General features: G+C 47.6%; 1 protein-coding gene across 1 annotated transcript in view; it reads right to left on the bottom strand.

Moving 5' to 3' along the window:
* The window catches only part of Cpvl (carboxypeptidase vitellogenic like), a 107434-nt gene that overhangs the window by 80608 nt on the left and 10082 nt on the right, over positions 1 to 16744 (bottom strand). The window contains exons 3-6 of the mRNA XM_048440145.3: positions 15197 to 15315; positions 2037 to 2151; positions 1069 to 1127; positions 64 to 143 (exon numbers count right to left, since the gene is read on the bottom strand). Of these exons, the coding sequence (XP_048296102.3) occupies positions 64 to 143; positions 1069 to 1127; positions 2037 to 2151; positions 15197 to 15315 (373 nt within the window). The remainder of the gene's footprint in view (positions 1 to 63; positions 144 to 1068; positions 1128 to 2036; positions 2152 to 15196; positions 15316 to 16744) is intronic.

Here is a 16744-nt window from a genome sequence, read left to right as displayed (position 1 = left end):
AGGACCAATTGATAGTGACTATCACTGGGAGACTTTTCTTATCGCCACAGATGTGTGTCATACCTGTACAAGTCCTTGGCGATATCGTCCTCATTGACGGCGTATCCCTGGAGACTGTCGGTGAAGCTAAAGCCTGTGCCCACCTGAGGGGGGAAGAGAGGAAGGTAAGCATGAAGGGATGTGTTCCCTGGGGACTTTTGACTAGACCTCACACTGGGAGGTGGCCGTACTGATCCTGAAAACCACACCTCTGACTTCAGATCTCTGCATTGCTCTATGTATCCTATGTCTCATGAAGTCATCCTGCTTCCCTTGGAAAGGAAAAAATACCAGCCCTGGCTCTTTGTATCTAGATACCTCCATGAAAGATGGGGAAGCCATTATTAGTAACAGCAGCAACCAGTGAGACAGGGAATCCACTCCATCAGTGAAAGGCTATCCGCCCCTTATCCCATTGGTGACATTCAATGTTGTTTGAGATGTGAAGGGTACCACAATGTAGGCTAGGCTAGCCCAGAGCTTATGATGTAGTTCAGGTTGGTCTTGAACTCATTATCCTACAGCCCCCAGCCTCCAACGGCTGGGATTATAGGGTTGTTCCACCATGCCTCATTTTATAATGGTCGCTCATTTTATAAATCAAATTCTAATATAAAAGGGGAAAGTGTATCTATATTTTAGAAAATATACAGTAATATATTGCTTAATGGTGAGGACAACTTAAGTATTTATTCTTGTTAGTCCATCAGAGTGAAGATGCAGACAAACGCAGAAGGCACAGACTGTCACACACTGGAGGCATGTACAGTAACATGTCATTCTACTGGATACAGCAAGAAACTTCAGCACCGTGCCAGGTAGCTACATCTAAACATGGGTAATGGTTAAAAAGGTTGAAGAAAATGTAACTGACAGGAGCATCTCAGCTCCTTGATGGCCTTACAGAAACATCTTTGTGGATGTGGCCTGCTGTTGATCAAAATGCCACCATGCAGTCATGACTGTGTTATAAAAAGAAAGGGGACAAGATGCCAGGCCTGATGCTCCCTGGCGCCCCGTGGTACTTACCGGATTGTCGATGTAAAGCATGGAAAAGGTAGTGGTCCAAGGGAAGTCTCTGGCAAGAACTGTCAAAATAGAAGAAAGAGCTGGGATTGTAACGAAGCATACCAGGCAAGGTGCTCCAGACCCCAGCAGACCCTGCCATCCTCCTGCCATCATGGCCTCCCCTCTGCCACTGTGCCACACGCTGTAAGGCCAGTGCCCACCATCTTTACCCGTTTTCTCCTCGTCTGTACTTTTGCCCAATGTGGCAAGATCTACAGCTAAGAATGCAGCTATGACAACAAAATCTCGTGAGAATTGACAAGAGAACTGGGCCCGTCTGTTCCACCTTGCAAAGGACTCCTACACCCTACACCCGGGCTCTTGGATCCTCTTCCTCCTCCCCAGTTCTGAAGAGAACAACCCCACCAAAGCTGGCGCCAAAGATTCCACAGTGACTCACAGACCAATTCACACTCTGAACACCAACCCAGGGAAAGCGAACTCTCTCCGCAGAGAGACAGAGATGGAGTCGGCCCTGAGACATAGCCAGAGGTTCTTTCTCCACCTCAGCCTCACGCACAGCATGTTGCTTTCAAGGCATCAGCTCATTTAAGTGATGGACTCATAAAGCATCCTATTCTCTTGGATAATGAGGGATATAATTCCACCATTAGGCCCGTGCAACAGGGCTCACCCAAATAGTAATAAATACCAACTGGTTTTGTACGCCAAGAATGCTTGAGTCAGCAGCTGGCTTGCAGAAAGCAGCTTAGACCCTTTCACTCACATTTGCAGGAGAAAGTAAGCCAGGCAGGACACTCACCCTGGGGAGCTCCCCCTTCAGGACAGACAGTGCCATAAAGTTGTGTCTCTATAGTCTGGAACTATTAAGCAACTCCTAGGGGTTCTTGTGTTTATTCTGAGTTAGTTTCAGAGTAGATACTGGCTGGAAGAAGGCCCATGGGAAAAGTAGTCGAAGCATCACTTACCAGTCATGTCACGTGTGATAACATAGGGCCCATGTTCTTCAAAGAGTCCGAACATGGATGAACCTCCAGGACCACCCTGAAGCCAGAGGACTACTGGGGCATTCTTGGGATCTACCTGGAGGGAACAGAGAAGCCAGTGAGCAGAAATGCACCAAGGTTGCAGAAAGCACCCAAGTACATGAAGCCTAAGTCTTTCACATCCTTGACAACATTCTAGAATGCCTCTGGCCCCATGGGTCCTACTGTATTATAAATAAAAGTTTTTCACCTTTTCCGATTCGGGATTTACGTGTGTTCCCAAATGCTGATGTCTTTCTGTGCAGTTGGCAGCATCTTGCCATCCTAAGAGAACCAAATAACTTCTGCCTCTTCCTAGTTGGCTCAGTCCCTCACACAAGTACAGACATGGCCAAAGAGTGGGTGGCTAGACTCCTCCTCAGGACACTGTGAGGAGGCTGTAGTGGGAGGCCAGACTAACTTGTGAGGGTGTCACCAGGAGCTGCAATCAAGAATCTGGAGGAAGCTACATGGGGACACAACTTTCCTGTCATCTAAGGTCTGACATAGGTTCCCTTGTGTGTTCTGAGCCTTCTCTGAGAGTGCTTCAGGGAACAGTCATTGTCTATAGGAATAGCCTTGGCACGAGGAGCTACCTCAGACCCACTCTCAACGGTCAGGACATAAAGTGCAATAACTAATGCCCTTGAAGCATTCAGATACAATAAATATGACTGGCTGTTATACCTGAGGGGAGAGTGTGCTGAAGGCCACAGTTGGGCTGGGCTTCTGGCCTGCAGGCCTATAGTCACAATCCGTGGGTAAGTGACAAATACCTGCACTAAACTCTCCACACACAGCAGTTTAGTCACCAGCTGGTGACTTAGGGACGATGCCTAAGCAGTGTGGGCTTCACTTTCCACACCTGTAAAATGAGCCCTGGTGCCGTTATCCACAACGTGTAATTGACGGGGGAGAGGAATCACTTTCCATAAACCTGGCAAGTGGCTGTGCTCTGTGTCCAGCAAATGCTCATTCCTGCTGCCAAGGATGAACACTAAGGACTTGGAGGTGAGTCACACTCAAGGCATCTCCAAGTGGAAGACTAGGAGCGTGCTCATCTTGGTGGCTTTTCTTTGATCCTTTGGCCCCCAGCATCCCAGGTCTATTTCTCCCTCCTTTATCTCCCTGCCTCAAATGCTGACATGCCACAAAAAATCAGGTCAAAAGTGGTGGTGGTGGGGGCAGGAGAGCTTCTCTGTCAAGTCACAGCAGAAACCCAACGCTGAAAGCAGCAGTGTGTCAGAGCTGCCATCAGGGAGTCCTTGAACCAGGAGTGTTGTGGGAGTAACTTCCGCTGCCTCAACCAATAGTCGCTGAAATAGGAGCCCACAGTGCAGCGGGGAGCGACTTCCTCTCCGTCAGCCAATAGTTGCTGAAATACCAGCCCACTGGGGCGTGGTATATTTCTCTTTTAAAAAGAGAAGCAGATCCGGATCAGGCCCTCTTGGTTCTGGCTCTTGGTTCTGGTGCTTGGTCCCGGCTCCTGCTCCAGCGACTAGGCTCCCTTCCTGACGGTTTATGGTGTATGTAAGTTTTACCCCCCAAAATAAATAACCCCTTAAAACATAACTGGTGTGGGATTGATTCGCTGATAAGGAGGCTCTGACTCTACTTGATAACAGCAGCTGTGGTGACCTGGCCCTCTGCTTCTTCCAGCCCCAGCTCCCTCACCTGCACCATGGTGGCAGTACAAGTCTCCCCGAGTGCTCTGCTGTATGATACCCACCCTGCCCCACGCTTCCTGGATCCACCGGATCCACCATGTGCATCGTCAGACATGTGAGTAACTTCCTCTCAGAGCCTCTGCCACTCACCAGGACCTCCGCCCTCCTATACTTTGATTCACCCAGTAGCGGGAGCAAACTCCACACAGCAAAGGGTAGGCAAACCAGGCAAACAGGAAGGAAGTCATCCCCAATCTTCCCAGCTTTCTGGGAGTATGAGGTGCTGGGGTACATGGACTTTAGGATACTCAACCCTCATGGCCTCACTAGGCTCATATATACCAGATGGTCTTCAAGCTTGCTTTTATATTAAAATAATGTGGAAATCTCTTTTTTAAAAAAATGATTTCTGCCTTGGCTCAGTCTACAGCGATTGCCATGCTATCTATGGTGTAGAGCAGGGTGGCACCCTCAGCTTTTTCCAGAAGTTTCTTATGTACTGGGGACCTGCAAGGTGACAGGGATCCTGCTTTCTTAGTCTCCTAGGCAACTAGTCTCCACTGCCCTTTTTTTCTCCCCTACCTTCCTGTGACCTGGCAGGGTTAAGGTTATCTCTAGACTCTCAGAAAAATAGCCTGGTCCTGAGAGGCCACACTACAGGACAAGGCAAACAGCAATGTGCCCAACAGGGTTCTTATGGGACTGTGAAGCAAGGCAGCCTGCATTCTTGGAATGCTGGAACACCAAGAGCCAGCAGGCCTCCAGCCTCAGCTGACCCCTCTCGGAGCCCAGCAGTCCTGGCAGCAACCTGTTCTTAAAGAAAACCCTACCAAGTGCCTTTCAGTCTTGATGAGTCCAGGAGCCTGTGTGTTTATGCCGTGCCTCAATCGTATGCTTGGATGTGAAGGTGTTACTTAATGCTATATAGCCTGCAGTTGTTCATCGTCCGCCAAAGCATTGTGACCATGACAGACAATACTCACTATGGCCACACTAGTGGCATGGAGTTCTTCCAGATAATCATCTCTGACTTATCTATCACCTGTGAGGTGAAGCCCTTCCTCTAGGACAGAGGAGAAGTCAATGATGGCATCCTGAACAAAACCACACTGCAAACTTGGGGGCCAAGGAAAGAAGAAACTTCTGCTAATGAGTCACATGCAGGATGGAATTCAGAACTTTAAAAACATTAATCTTGTTAATGATATTTAATTCCTCCCCTGAAAACTTTAATTTTCCTCAATGCATTTTGTATTTCATGTAGAGTATTACTTTTGAAACCTTGTTACATTGACTGATTTATTTATTTGCACAGCACACTTGTGGAGGTCAATGGACAAATCTTGGTAGCTGGTCGTCTCCTGCCGTGTGGGTACTGGGGGAACAAATTCACACTCTCAGGTGAGATGGTGGGCGTGTTTTCATGCTGAACCTTCTCAGCACTAGAGCATATATTCTTAACTAAGGATTTTTAAAGATCATTTTCAAAAAATCCCTCTGCCTTTCCCAGCCTTACTTCCTAAAGTTGATCGTGGAGATGTCTACGGACTTACGTCTTATGGACACTCCATACACCATAGACACAGTAAAGCCATAGATCTTGCAGTCTCTGTGGTCGCTGGACCACAGATTGTGGGCATCACTGTACAACAGTGAGTTATCACCATCATCTGTCCGCCTCCAGCAGTTCATCTGCTGGCACACACTGTCTATTCTCAAGCCTCTCTCTTGAGCTGTGAGTTAGCTCCTACTCATGCCCCCCCCGGGGGGGGGTGGAGAGATGCACACTGGTAAAGAGGAGATACCAGAGCCACCACACTGCCAGGACTGGACTTCCAACTATGCTACTTTAGAGCCGTGTGTCCCAGGGCAGATTCCGTCATTTCTCTGCATCTGAGTGCCCTCTGCCTGGAATCGCGGGTGGTTAAGCATATGTGAGCAGCAGGTACAGGCAAAGCACTTCAGGTGGTGGCTGCTGTCTCTTTGTAACGCATCGGTTCTGATTGGTTTTTCTGATGGGTGGGAAGACAGCTAAGTGTAGCTCCATATATGAACAGATGGGCAGGGGAACACAAGATTGAGGACTCAAAGGCAGGACTTTGGGGAGGTCATTCAAACGTCTTGGACCTCATAGGTGAGTAGCCCCACGGGCAGAGAGCTATCTATTTGATGACCAAGAAAGAAAACATCTATGAGTGAATCACAGGTCTGAGTGCTAATTATCGCGAGAGCTGCTGTGAAGGGGAGGAGCAATGAAATGCGAAAGGGCAGAGGAGTCCTGGGTCTGCTGGACACCTAGATAGCAAAAGAAGATGGCCGACGCAAGATGGGGCCCAAGAGGGTGAGGCCTTCTTTGGTGAACAAGGAAGAACTGTGGGAGCCGGGTGTTTAGAAGTGCCTGCCTTCCCACTGCTAGAGAACTGGAGACAAGAGGATTAAGAGTTAATGTTGGTCTGGGCCACACAGAGAGACCCTGTCAAAATGGGAGGGGGAAGGGAATGAGGGAGAAGAGAGAAGAGGGGAGGGAGAGAGAGGGAAAGGAAAGAACAGGCAAAGGGAGAAAAAGAGCCAGGAAGGGAAAGAACAAGGCCCATTTTAACAGCTGCCCTCTCAGTTCCTCTGGCGACCCCTGGTGGCCAGTCCCAATCTTGGCTACTCCTTCCTCAAGATTTCTTGCATAATGAACAGCCAGCCCAGAGGAAGCACTTTTTCTATTCTGTCCAGTAGACTTTCTACACTAGCACATTCCACTGCTTACTATCAATGACTGCCAAAGAAAATGATCCTGTGCCTTCGTGGGTTGTCGCTTGAAAGAAGCAAAATGCATGCGCTCTAAACAGGTCCTGCCCGGCCCATCACTGTCCAAGTAAGAAAGACATCAGCTATGCTCCTAGGCTTCCAACCATGTCTCCAACCAGACCGGACCCCAGGCTTTACAGTCATAGACAGACAATAAGACACAGTATACGTAACTTGAAATTGTCTCTTATACATACTGCTGAAATGGAGAGTCAATACATTGGGAGCAGGGACTAACGGTACCTATTTCAGTGCGATCCACTATAAACTGTTACTGTTATAAACACCATGACCTGAAGCAATTTGGGTAGGAAAGCGTTTATTTCATCTTAGAATTTACAGTCCATCATTAAGGGAAATCAGGACAAGAACTCAAAGAAGGAACTGAACTGAATTGATGACCACAGAGAAATGTCACTTACTGGCTTGTTCAGCCTGCTTTCTTGTGCCTCACAAGATCACAGGCCAGGGTGGGACTGCTGTAGGAAATCCTTCAGCCAGTAGCCTTTAAGTTATCTGCCCTCATGGGCATGGCCACTTATACTATAAATGCCGACGTAAAGAACGCGCCCGCCCTCTCTTCTGGCTCCTGGATTCGGTTGCTGTTTTCCCATTCTAGCAGAGTACTGTGATCTGTGAATCTACCCCTAAATAAATAAGCCTTTATTGTACTTAATTCTGAGCTAGTGTGGGATTTCTTTTTGGCGTCCATCTTCATGGGACTACCAGAGCGGGCTGGACCTGCCCACATCAATCATTAATTAAGAAAATACTCCACAGTCCAATCTAATGGATGCAATTCTTCAGTGAATATTCCCTTTTCCAAGGTGACTACTGTGTGTCAAGTTGACAAAAATCTAACCATTCCAGTGGTTATATATTACACAGAAGTTTCTACTGTGCTTGCTCTAGGGAATTTAGGCAGCTTACCACCTGAGAGGGCAATATTTTCAGTAGTACCCAATCTGCATGCCTACTTCTGGCCAACCCTTTCCTCCATGCCACGAAGAAACACCACACTAGGTAAGAAGACGCAATAGCCAAACCACTGCCAGACTGTAAGCCAGGCTTAAAATGGGAAGTGTATTTTGTAAGTCAATGAGTCCTTCCCTGTACTTCTATGTGCAGAGACTGATGGATTGTAACATGTTCGCCCTTAATCGAAGTCATTAGTATCTAAAGTAAATGTCTTTAAATTCCCCAAAGTGGATTTGAATGGACTCCCGTTCTGCCCCACAGATATCTGCTTTTATGATGCCTCAGCTGCCACGCTGTGTTAATCAAGGAAAGGGGTTTTATTTAAAGCAATTAGTTTTGCAACCAGAATCATTAAATAGCTATGAGGTATCATTTTGATTCTACACACACAGTCCCAACACATGTGAACAGCTTGCTTAAGCTATCTGTGTGCTGTTAGGGAAGCTGCTCATCTTGCTTCATGTTGGCACACATTAGACCTTCCTTTGCGATGATCGTTCATAGGGAAAATTAACTTTCGCATTTGTTTCTGGTCTCCTTATACCATCGCCAAGCTCCATCAGGTTCTTATGGAGCTTTGACTTGTCTCAGCTTTGAGCTCACTAGACTCCTCTGCCGGCTCTTCCCTAACCCTGCCAGGAGGTTGTGAAGGCTTCTTGGGGCCTCGGGCAAGAAGACTGGCTTAGAAGGAATGAGAGGATGTGGATGTGGAAGTCTGGTCTTCTTTCTTCTTCAAATTAAGATGAAAATGACTGGAAAGGTTAATAACTTCCACCTCTGTATAAGAACTTTCATTCCCCCCAAAAGACAACTGGGCACAAAAAGTTTTTTATACAGTTCAAATATACTTAGGAATAGAGTAGCTATCCTTTTTAGCTACTTTGTTTTGTTCTATACGGTTTTGCTATCTCAGATCCTTGATGCCTCAAGACCCTCAGAAAGAAAATATAAAGGCAGTGGTCTTTGACTTCTAACACCTGCTGCATTGGCAGTGAGTGGCTCAGGGGTTGCCTGCAGTAGACATAGTTTGAGAACTCTGTTGACCCAATGCCTTTCACAGGAACAACCTCTACACTCATTTAAAAAATGTTCCTATTACATGACCCTTGACTGATTGGATCAAGGGAAGATCACCTGATGTGAACTTTGGCCAGTCACACTGTACCTTTAGGCACACACTAGTGAATCCCTGTGGGTTCCATAACCAAAGTCAAAGTAAGCCTGAAAGCTGCAGCTTAACCTTTCTGCCCAAGTATCTGACGATGTAAAGCATATTGATGGGTCAAGGAGGGTGAGTGACATGCTGACTGATCCAGCCCCTGATGTGCAGGAGTGAGGGTGAGTGACAAGTTGGCTGATCCAGCCCCTGAGGGTTTTTTCAGAACATCCCCCGCTTCCTCAGGAGAAAGAATGAGACCACTCAGAGGCCAGCCATAAGACAGGAACCACATAGTCATTTCCCTGTATGAGTGACCAGTTGCTCTGCTTAGCCAGAAACACTAGCCTGTAATCCCGCTCCAAGATGCCTGTGTGCTGCAGCCACAAGGGGCGCAGACAGCATCAGGCAGAAGTCTAGATTGCTGAGCTCAGACCAGCATGCCCACAAGCTGCCTGTGTCTTCCCGGGAACAGGAAAGACAGTATAAAAGGCACAGACACAGAGGGAAATTCTCCATAGGTATGTAAAGAGAACACTGGGCTAGACAGCAGAGAGCTTATCGACCGATCGATCTTGTTGGAAGGGCGTGGGAACGCCCCAAGGCTGTGCTCCAGACCTCCTTGAAGAAGGCCTGGAAACACCCCTTGGAGCTAAATTCCCTGGATTGCCTGGCGGTAAACTGGCTGCAGCTGGATGGTCACCTAGGCAGAGGGTCTCATGGTTAGAGTGAACAACTAAGGCAGAGTGTCCCCCAACTGAGCAGCAAGAGCAAAATGCAAAACACAGAACAGGGAAGTGTAGCTAGACAGGGAACAGGAAATGAAGGCAACTCTGTGCTGCAGTGCCAGCGCCCTCTACTGGCGTACTCACCCAATAGCAAAGATGATTAAAGCAGCTCTCTTGGGTCATGGTAAATTAGAGCCGAGATGCAAAACAAGCAAGCATGCACACTGTCGCATCCAACCTATGCAGTAGCCATCACTGCCTCACCGTTTAGTGAGTAGGTGCCAACGGTCACAAGACACTGTAGCTCAACCTAAGGAACAAGGTGTTAGCTATCCAGGGCTGTGCAGTGTTTTTAAACCTTAATAGCTCTGAAGACTCGATAACATCATCCCTCATACTGTCCACGGGTCAGGGACAGGGTGATGTCTGGCAGGATGGTTCTGGCTCAGGGTGGCTTATAGAACTAAGGCACAGCCCTACACATCGATGAGTTGACCTTCCCTATTTGAATGAGATTAGACAGAACCCCAGGGAGAAAAAAAAAAAAACGCCTTATACCGAGTTAGTATAATAATACAACCAGGAATTGCAGACCTGAAACAGAATCCCTATACCCTGACCTCCAGTTCATCTTTCCCAAGTTCAAGATTCCTGACAAGCTGTACTAGGAAAGATGTGGAGTGCTGATATGGACCCTGGGGATCCTGGATATGTAGGGGACCTGAGAGGGAGCGGTCATTCTTCTAGAGCTCCCCAGGGGTTCTGATGAACAATAGGGAGTCTGGACTCTCTCACCTCTCCCACAAGCACTCTACCACTGAGGAAGTCCTGACACCCAGGGGAGAAAGTATACCCACTGCCAAGTATAGTCACTGCCAAGACAAGCTGTCCAGTAGGTTCTTAGGGCACTTCAGAACATCGGCCTCCACTGACAGAGATTGTGAGAGCAGCCCCTTGCTGTTCGGTGACGGCTGGGTGCAGGGATTGATAGCCTAACCCTGTGTCACATTGATTTCCTGGTGTCTGGCTGTGGAGGGTCCAACCTGCAGGTTCCTGAGTGAGAACCTCTTCATAGGCTGCCACCAGGGGCCTCTCGGTATCTCAACTCTAAAAGCACCACATAAATTCAGAATCACGCCTGTCCTCTGCTGGAAGGGCTAGGGGTGGGCCTCAGGAAAGGGGCTGGGCTAACTCTGAACACTTCAAATTACTTGTGTTCCTAGAAGATAAGGTCAAAACCTGGCTATCTCTTTCCAAAGAAGACAGCCTCAAAGGTCTCTTTATCTTCTGAAGTGTGAGGAAGCCCAGTTTCACATGGTAATTTCCTTATCCAACAGCAATTAATCTACATTCTTGCCTGGTGATTGGGGCCTTCTGACTTGCGATTTCCCTCTATTTCCTTTAAAGCTCATGAACTGTTATTTATTTGGCTCAGTATTGGTGGCGACTGGTATCACCAAAGAGATAATGATAATAGGACCTAACAATAAAAGCGAGATTTACTGTGAGTCCGGTATTTCTCTAATCAGTTAGCTCCATTACTTCTTTTGCCTTGAGACCCAGATCAGGCAGCTAGCTGTTTGGATTCTCACTGTGAACTGAGACAGCAGATGCTCCATGCCCCCAGGCAATGTGCTCTGGCTATCCAAGCCCGACTAGTGCAAGAGGCCATACTTTCAACCTCTGGACCCCAGAACCTTCTGGGGTGAGTTTTCTTGGGAATGACACATGAGGGTCAAACACAAGGAAGTCTAGGTTAACGAGCTTTAAATTCTGGCTCAGCCAAAGTGGGGTGAGCACAGGGCTTGAGTTCGGCTAACAGCAGCCACCAGAAGTGTCTTCTATTGCTTACGGTGTGCACTGCCCATCCCAGGCAGAAAGCCTGCTATTTCCCCTACAGTATTCCCACTGCCTGCTGATGTCTTCTGGAATTCATTATGCACCGATTGGTAGACAATAATGGGAATCTCACAGAAATAACAGGAAAGCTAAATAATCCAAGAAGCGGCATCCAGAAAGTGACTCAGAGGATGCTCTGAGTGCAGCATCCTTCCTGGATCTCTATTTTTGCTACCCTCGTTTTTTAAAAAAGATGTCATTTTTCTCCTGACAACAATGTCAGCTGCTTCCCTGGGACAGGCAAGGAACTCATATTTCTGCCAAATGAAAGGGACTTCCCTCATTGTATCTAGCAGCTGCTTCTCCTTGAGTTCTGTACCTGCTCCACCCTGTTCCTTAGTTCCTAGTTGGAAGCCTTGCATACTTGCTTGTGCCTGTGAGCATCCCAGTGAGGTGTGGCACCATCTTTCCCTACCTCTCCACACTGTGACCTTTTCAAAACAAAACTCTGCCTGTTTCTGGAAGCTGGCCTGTCACTTCCTGCAGAACCCCAAGCCTCAGACGTTTGTGCTGAGACAGCACATGCCAGGACTTCTGGGACCATCTTAGGATGTTTTTATGGCTATAGAACTGGATCCAAAAGACCACAGCCCAGTCAGTGGGTGAATAGCTATGTTCTCAGCTAATTAAGAGGGGAAAAACTAACAAGCCAACTAGCTAACCTTGAAGCCACGGAACAGAAGGGAACTCCACCCCCCTCTAGCTCAGCATGCAAAGCCACGCTAGACCAGGCCCGTCAGGTAGAAAGAGAAGGAAAGGAAACGGTCCTGTCGCTTGGTTCTTCTCTGATCTCTTCACATTACTACTAACTGCTCTTTCCCCAAATCTGAATAATTACTAAAAACTCAACGTTCAGATGTCAACGAAGAGCTTCTTGGTCCAAAGCCAGGCTGGATAATGTATAAGAGAAAGGAAAGAAACAGGCCTCACCAGCTGGGGTGGGAGTGGGGATCAAAGAGAAAGGAAGGGTGGGATGACAGAGGCTGAGCCCCAAAAGATCTTAGTGAAATTCCAAACACAATTTGGAAAACTGGCCGCCGTGCTAGGCCACACCCCAAAGGGATGCTGGCAACCCCGACTCCCTCCCACCAGGGTTTGACTACTATGAGTACCTCTTTCTGGTGAAGATGGGGAGCACTGTGGAACAGAGCAGGAACCTGGAGAGAGGAAGGGGGGAGAATGGGGCACTGTTTAGTCCCCAAATTTAGCCCCGTAGGTGATAACTTACAGTGAGGGAGGAGTTCCCGGTGTGTGCACAGTATCAGATCGGTAAATAACAGTAAGGTACAGTGCAGTCCGAAAGAGATGGAAGGAAGTCCTTGGAACGTTTTCACCCCAAAACAAGAAATGTTTATAAGACATAGCACATACATCTGCATTTGAAATCATGCCAACATTTAAACATCACATAGTGTATAGATGTATCAAAACATCACATGGTAGTCAATAAAGATGTGTAACTTTTATGTGTAGATTAAAATTTGCGACAGAGCCAGGTGTGGTAGTACATTCCAGTCATTCAAGCACTGGGGAATCTGACGCAGGAGGATTGTGACTAGTTCAGGGATAGCCTAGACTACATAGCAAGACCTTACCTCAAGGCAAAACGAAGCTTAAATACGTATATATGCATTTCCTAAGTCAGGCATGAAACCTCAGAGGAACTTGGGGTTTGAGAAACAAGTAAAACGACATGAGGGGACACGGTGTGGAGAGGAGAAACACGCATGGATGGGGATGGCAAGAAACACGACAAAGTCCTACTAGGAGCTCACAGAGAACCCCGGACCAGCTTAGAGTGTGCCTGTCACGCTGAGCTCTGAAACAAACGCAATACAGAAACACAAGGAGCGCCTCTGTGCAGTTAAGTGAGGTGATAAGTTTAGCTCTCAGTTAGGCCAAGTGACCTTGAGACCTCTGAGCTGTTTGCGGCTGAGGGTCACTGGTTACCATTTTTCACCCTGCCGGGCTCTGCTGGGAGGCTCAGGAGAGCACACCTCCGTTTCTCTGCCAGCTGGAGTCTACCAGGGGCCAGCGCTAGAGAGAAGACTGCGCTCATGCGCAGAAGGGACTTTGGGCATAGCCACCTCCCGGTATCTTCTCATCTCTCCCCAAACTCTGTGCTCTGCGCTCCTCAGTTACTCTTTCAACAGCCTCACAGAAGAAGAAATAAGAATTCCTCCAGAGTCCAGGAAAGTCTACCAGGGAACAAATGAGGAAGACACATAGATCTCCTGATGCCATGCACATACATGCACACACACACCAAAGACCCAACCTTACACACCTGAAACTCCCCACCGTCCATGGCCATGTCCATTCTCTAAAGGACAGCTTACTGTGAGGTGAAGCACATCAGAAGTCACATGGTTAGAAGAGAGAGATAAGTCATGAAAACAGCAGGACAGTACCAGGAATAAAAGAAAGAAAGAAAGGGAGGAAAAGCCTATTCAACTTCACAGTGACACGGGTTGGAGCAATTTACTAGGTTATTAAATATGCAACACTGTTGCATGCAAATCACATGCAAATATGAACACCAGCCTCCACGGAGATAGGCTCTCCGCTTTCTCCTGCTTCTAAAGCAAATCCAATTTGGCAAGTGAAAACTAGAAAACGGCTCAGTGGTAGGCTTTTAATGTGTGTATGGACCTCAGTGCCTCTCCCCAGAGCCCCAGAGGGACCTTCAACCTTAAAGGGTCTTGTTCACAAAGAACTGTGTGGTGTGGGAATGAGCCAGAACTTTCTGGTGAGCTCAAAAGCATTTCCTCCTGTGTCTCCAGGGACCTGGGGAGGTGAGCAGCCCCTGAAGACCACAGGTGAGCCAGATGACTGAGTTGAGACCTGTTGGTTCCAGGGGCTCCCCACTCTAACCTCTCAGGGGCTCCCCACTCCAACCTCTCAGGGGCCCCCACTCCAACCTCTCAGGGGCTCCCCACTCCAACCTCTCAGGGGTTCCCCATTCCTTCCTTTCCTTGGTCTCTCTACAATGCCCACCCTGCCCCAAGTGTTACTTTAATAAATTAAACAATTAAATAAATTGAACAATTAAAAGACACAAAGAAGGCTGTGACAGGAAGAGGGTTGCTGTGGTACTATAAAGTATGTGGGGAAGAACTCTCCATACCTCCTCCACAAAAATTTATTTATTTTTAGAAACATATTAAAGCATTTTTGAAAGATTCTCAAGCCTTATAGGAAATAGAAAGTCTAAGGGAAGTGGGGAAGGATAATGGATCACATGGTCTAAAAGTAGTAAAGGGGCCACTAGGAGAAGAGGGGTGCAAAACAGGAGTAAAAGGGGAGGCAAATGGGGGAGAAGGGGGAAAGAGAATCAGCAACAACAAATGAGGCATAGAAATTCCATAACAAAGTCTGCTACTATGTTACACCTACTGTCTAACCTATTGTGTGCTGCTTTTAAAGAAAGGCTATGAATAGGGCTGGGAGATGGACCAGTCATCAAAGTGCTTGCAATGAAGATACATATGCATATATATATATATATATATATACACACACACACACACACACATATATATATATATATATATATATATATATATATATATATATATATATATATATGGCGCCCACATATAAAAATGGGTTTGGTAGCATAGGTTTGTAATGGCAGCATTTCAGATCAGTGAGCTTCAGGTTTAGTGGGAGACCCTGAACAATAGGGTGAAGAACAAATCAGGAAGACACATTGATCTCCTACCTCCATGTACATACATGCACACACGTACATACATGTACACACACACACACACACATACAGGAAAACCCATGGCTCTATCCCAGAAGCTACTATTTCCATTAGTTCTGGAGTGAGCTCCCCTCAGCTCTCCACTACAGGGCTTGGCTACCTACCTGAGCCGGAAAGAACCAGAAGAAGAGGTTGCTGTTGTAAGTCTTATTCACCGTGAGGTAGCCGGAGTAACTCTTCAGGCTCATTCCAGGGAAAGGACTGACCGTGCTCTTCTTTTGCCCTGGTGAAGAGAAAGAAAACACACCCAAAGGTTAGAGACCACGCTCCATGAGCCTGCTCAGGCTGGGGAGACCTGGGCCGACCGCCAGGCCAGGTTAAGAAGTTGAGCGGAGGCCTCATGAGGATTCCTCTCAATGGCAAATTCCAGCTTCCTCCAACTGGTCCCCTAGAGTCCCTATTCACGGTGAGGTCAAGAGAAGCTGCAAAGAGGGCTGGGATCTAAAGGGGGCCAGGATCCAAGTCTTTGTAGCTGTTCTTTGTTTTGTTTTGTTTTGTTTTGTTTTTCCTAAGAGAAGGAAATCACCCATCATCTCTATTGCTTGAGTCCCTCAGGTGTTTCCACTGTACCCATTGAATGGGCAGGAGAAAGGGTACAGGAAAGCAAACTAAGCCTCTGGCCCCACCTTCTTGTTGTTAGGGGCACAAAGTCTGCTGGTCTCTTAAGGATCAGACCTGAGGGGCTCAGAGTGGCTACAGATAGGAGCTGAACCTAGGGTGACCTCATGGCTACACAGGGGCCAAGTAGAACAGGGACAATTGTGCAAGGCGGAGACCCTGGACTTCTGATGCCCACAGCTACAGAAAAGGAGAAAGAGGACATCCTCAGCCAGCCTTGGGGGCCTTAGAACGAGATGATGCCGATGGAAGCCAAGACTTGCAAGGTTATGACAAGAAAGAGGCATAGAAAAGGCAGGTAACTTGCCCAAGGCCTCCTAGCATCAAAGAGAAGCTGAGGTACACACACCCTGGTAGCCACAGCCGGACTGCAATCCTCCATCCTGCCTCCCAAAGGTGACTGCACTGAGTTCCGGGCACAGGAGACAAGGAGTGGAAGAGAAGGAGCTACAAGAAACAGGGTGGAAAGAAAACAGAAAATGGGTGTTGGGGTCCACAGGAGCAAGAGGAAGAGAAACGTCTTCAGTACAGACTCAGTCCAGGACGGCATTTCAGTCTGAGATATATTAAACTGGAGAATGCTTAGGGAGTCAACATGCCATCAACTAATGATACCCACTGAGGTGGGCATCTCTCCACAGCCCAGCACACAACCATATCACTGACAGAAAAGAGAAATCTACCATTGTAAGAAAGAGTATTCAATCACAAAGGAAGTGATGTAAAGCCCAGGGCCTTTATCCCACAAACCCCCGACTCAGTGAAGCTACCTATAGCAGGCAGGAAGGAACAGTCTTGCTGCCTGGCTGCAGCTTCTGGGGTGTGTGTGTCTCAGTTCCTCTTTAATGCTGGGAGGCGTTGGGCATGCTGCCTCCCCTCCTTTGCTTCTCCTTTGTCATATAGCCTTGTAAGTCTTAGCTTTGAGACTATGAGCTCCTTTCTTAGAAGTGGGCACGCCTTTCCAAGGGGGTGCTCTTCTGGAACACACTTCCCTGTCCTCTTCTTTATGCTTCCTAGCACAACCGCCTAACCAG

The sequence above is a fragment of the Myodes glareolus genome, chromosome 6 (genome assembly GCF_982192425.1).
Source record: "Myodes glareolus chromosome 6, mMyoGla1.1, whole genome shotgun sequence".
Taxonomy (NCBI): Eukaryota; Metazoa; Chordata; class Mammalia; order Rodentia; family Cricetidae; genus Myodes; species Myodes glareolus.
This window is presented reverse-complemented; position numbering and strand designations above follow the sequence as displayed.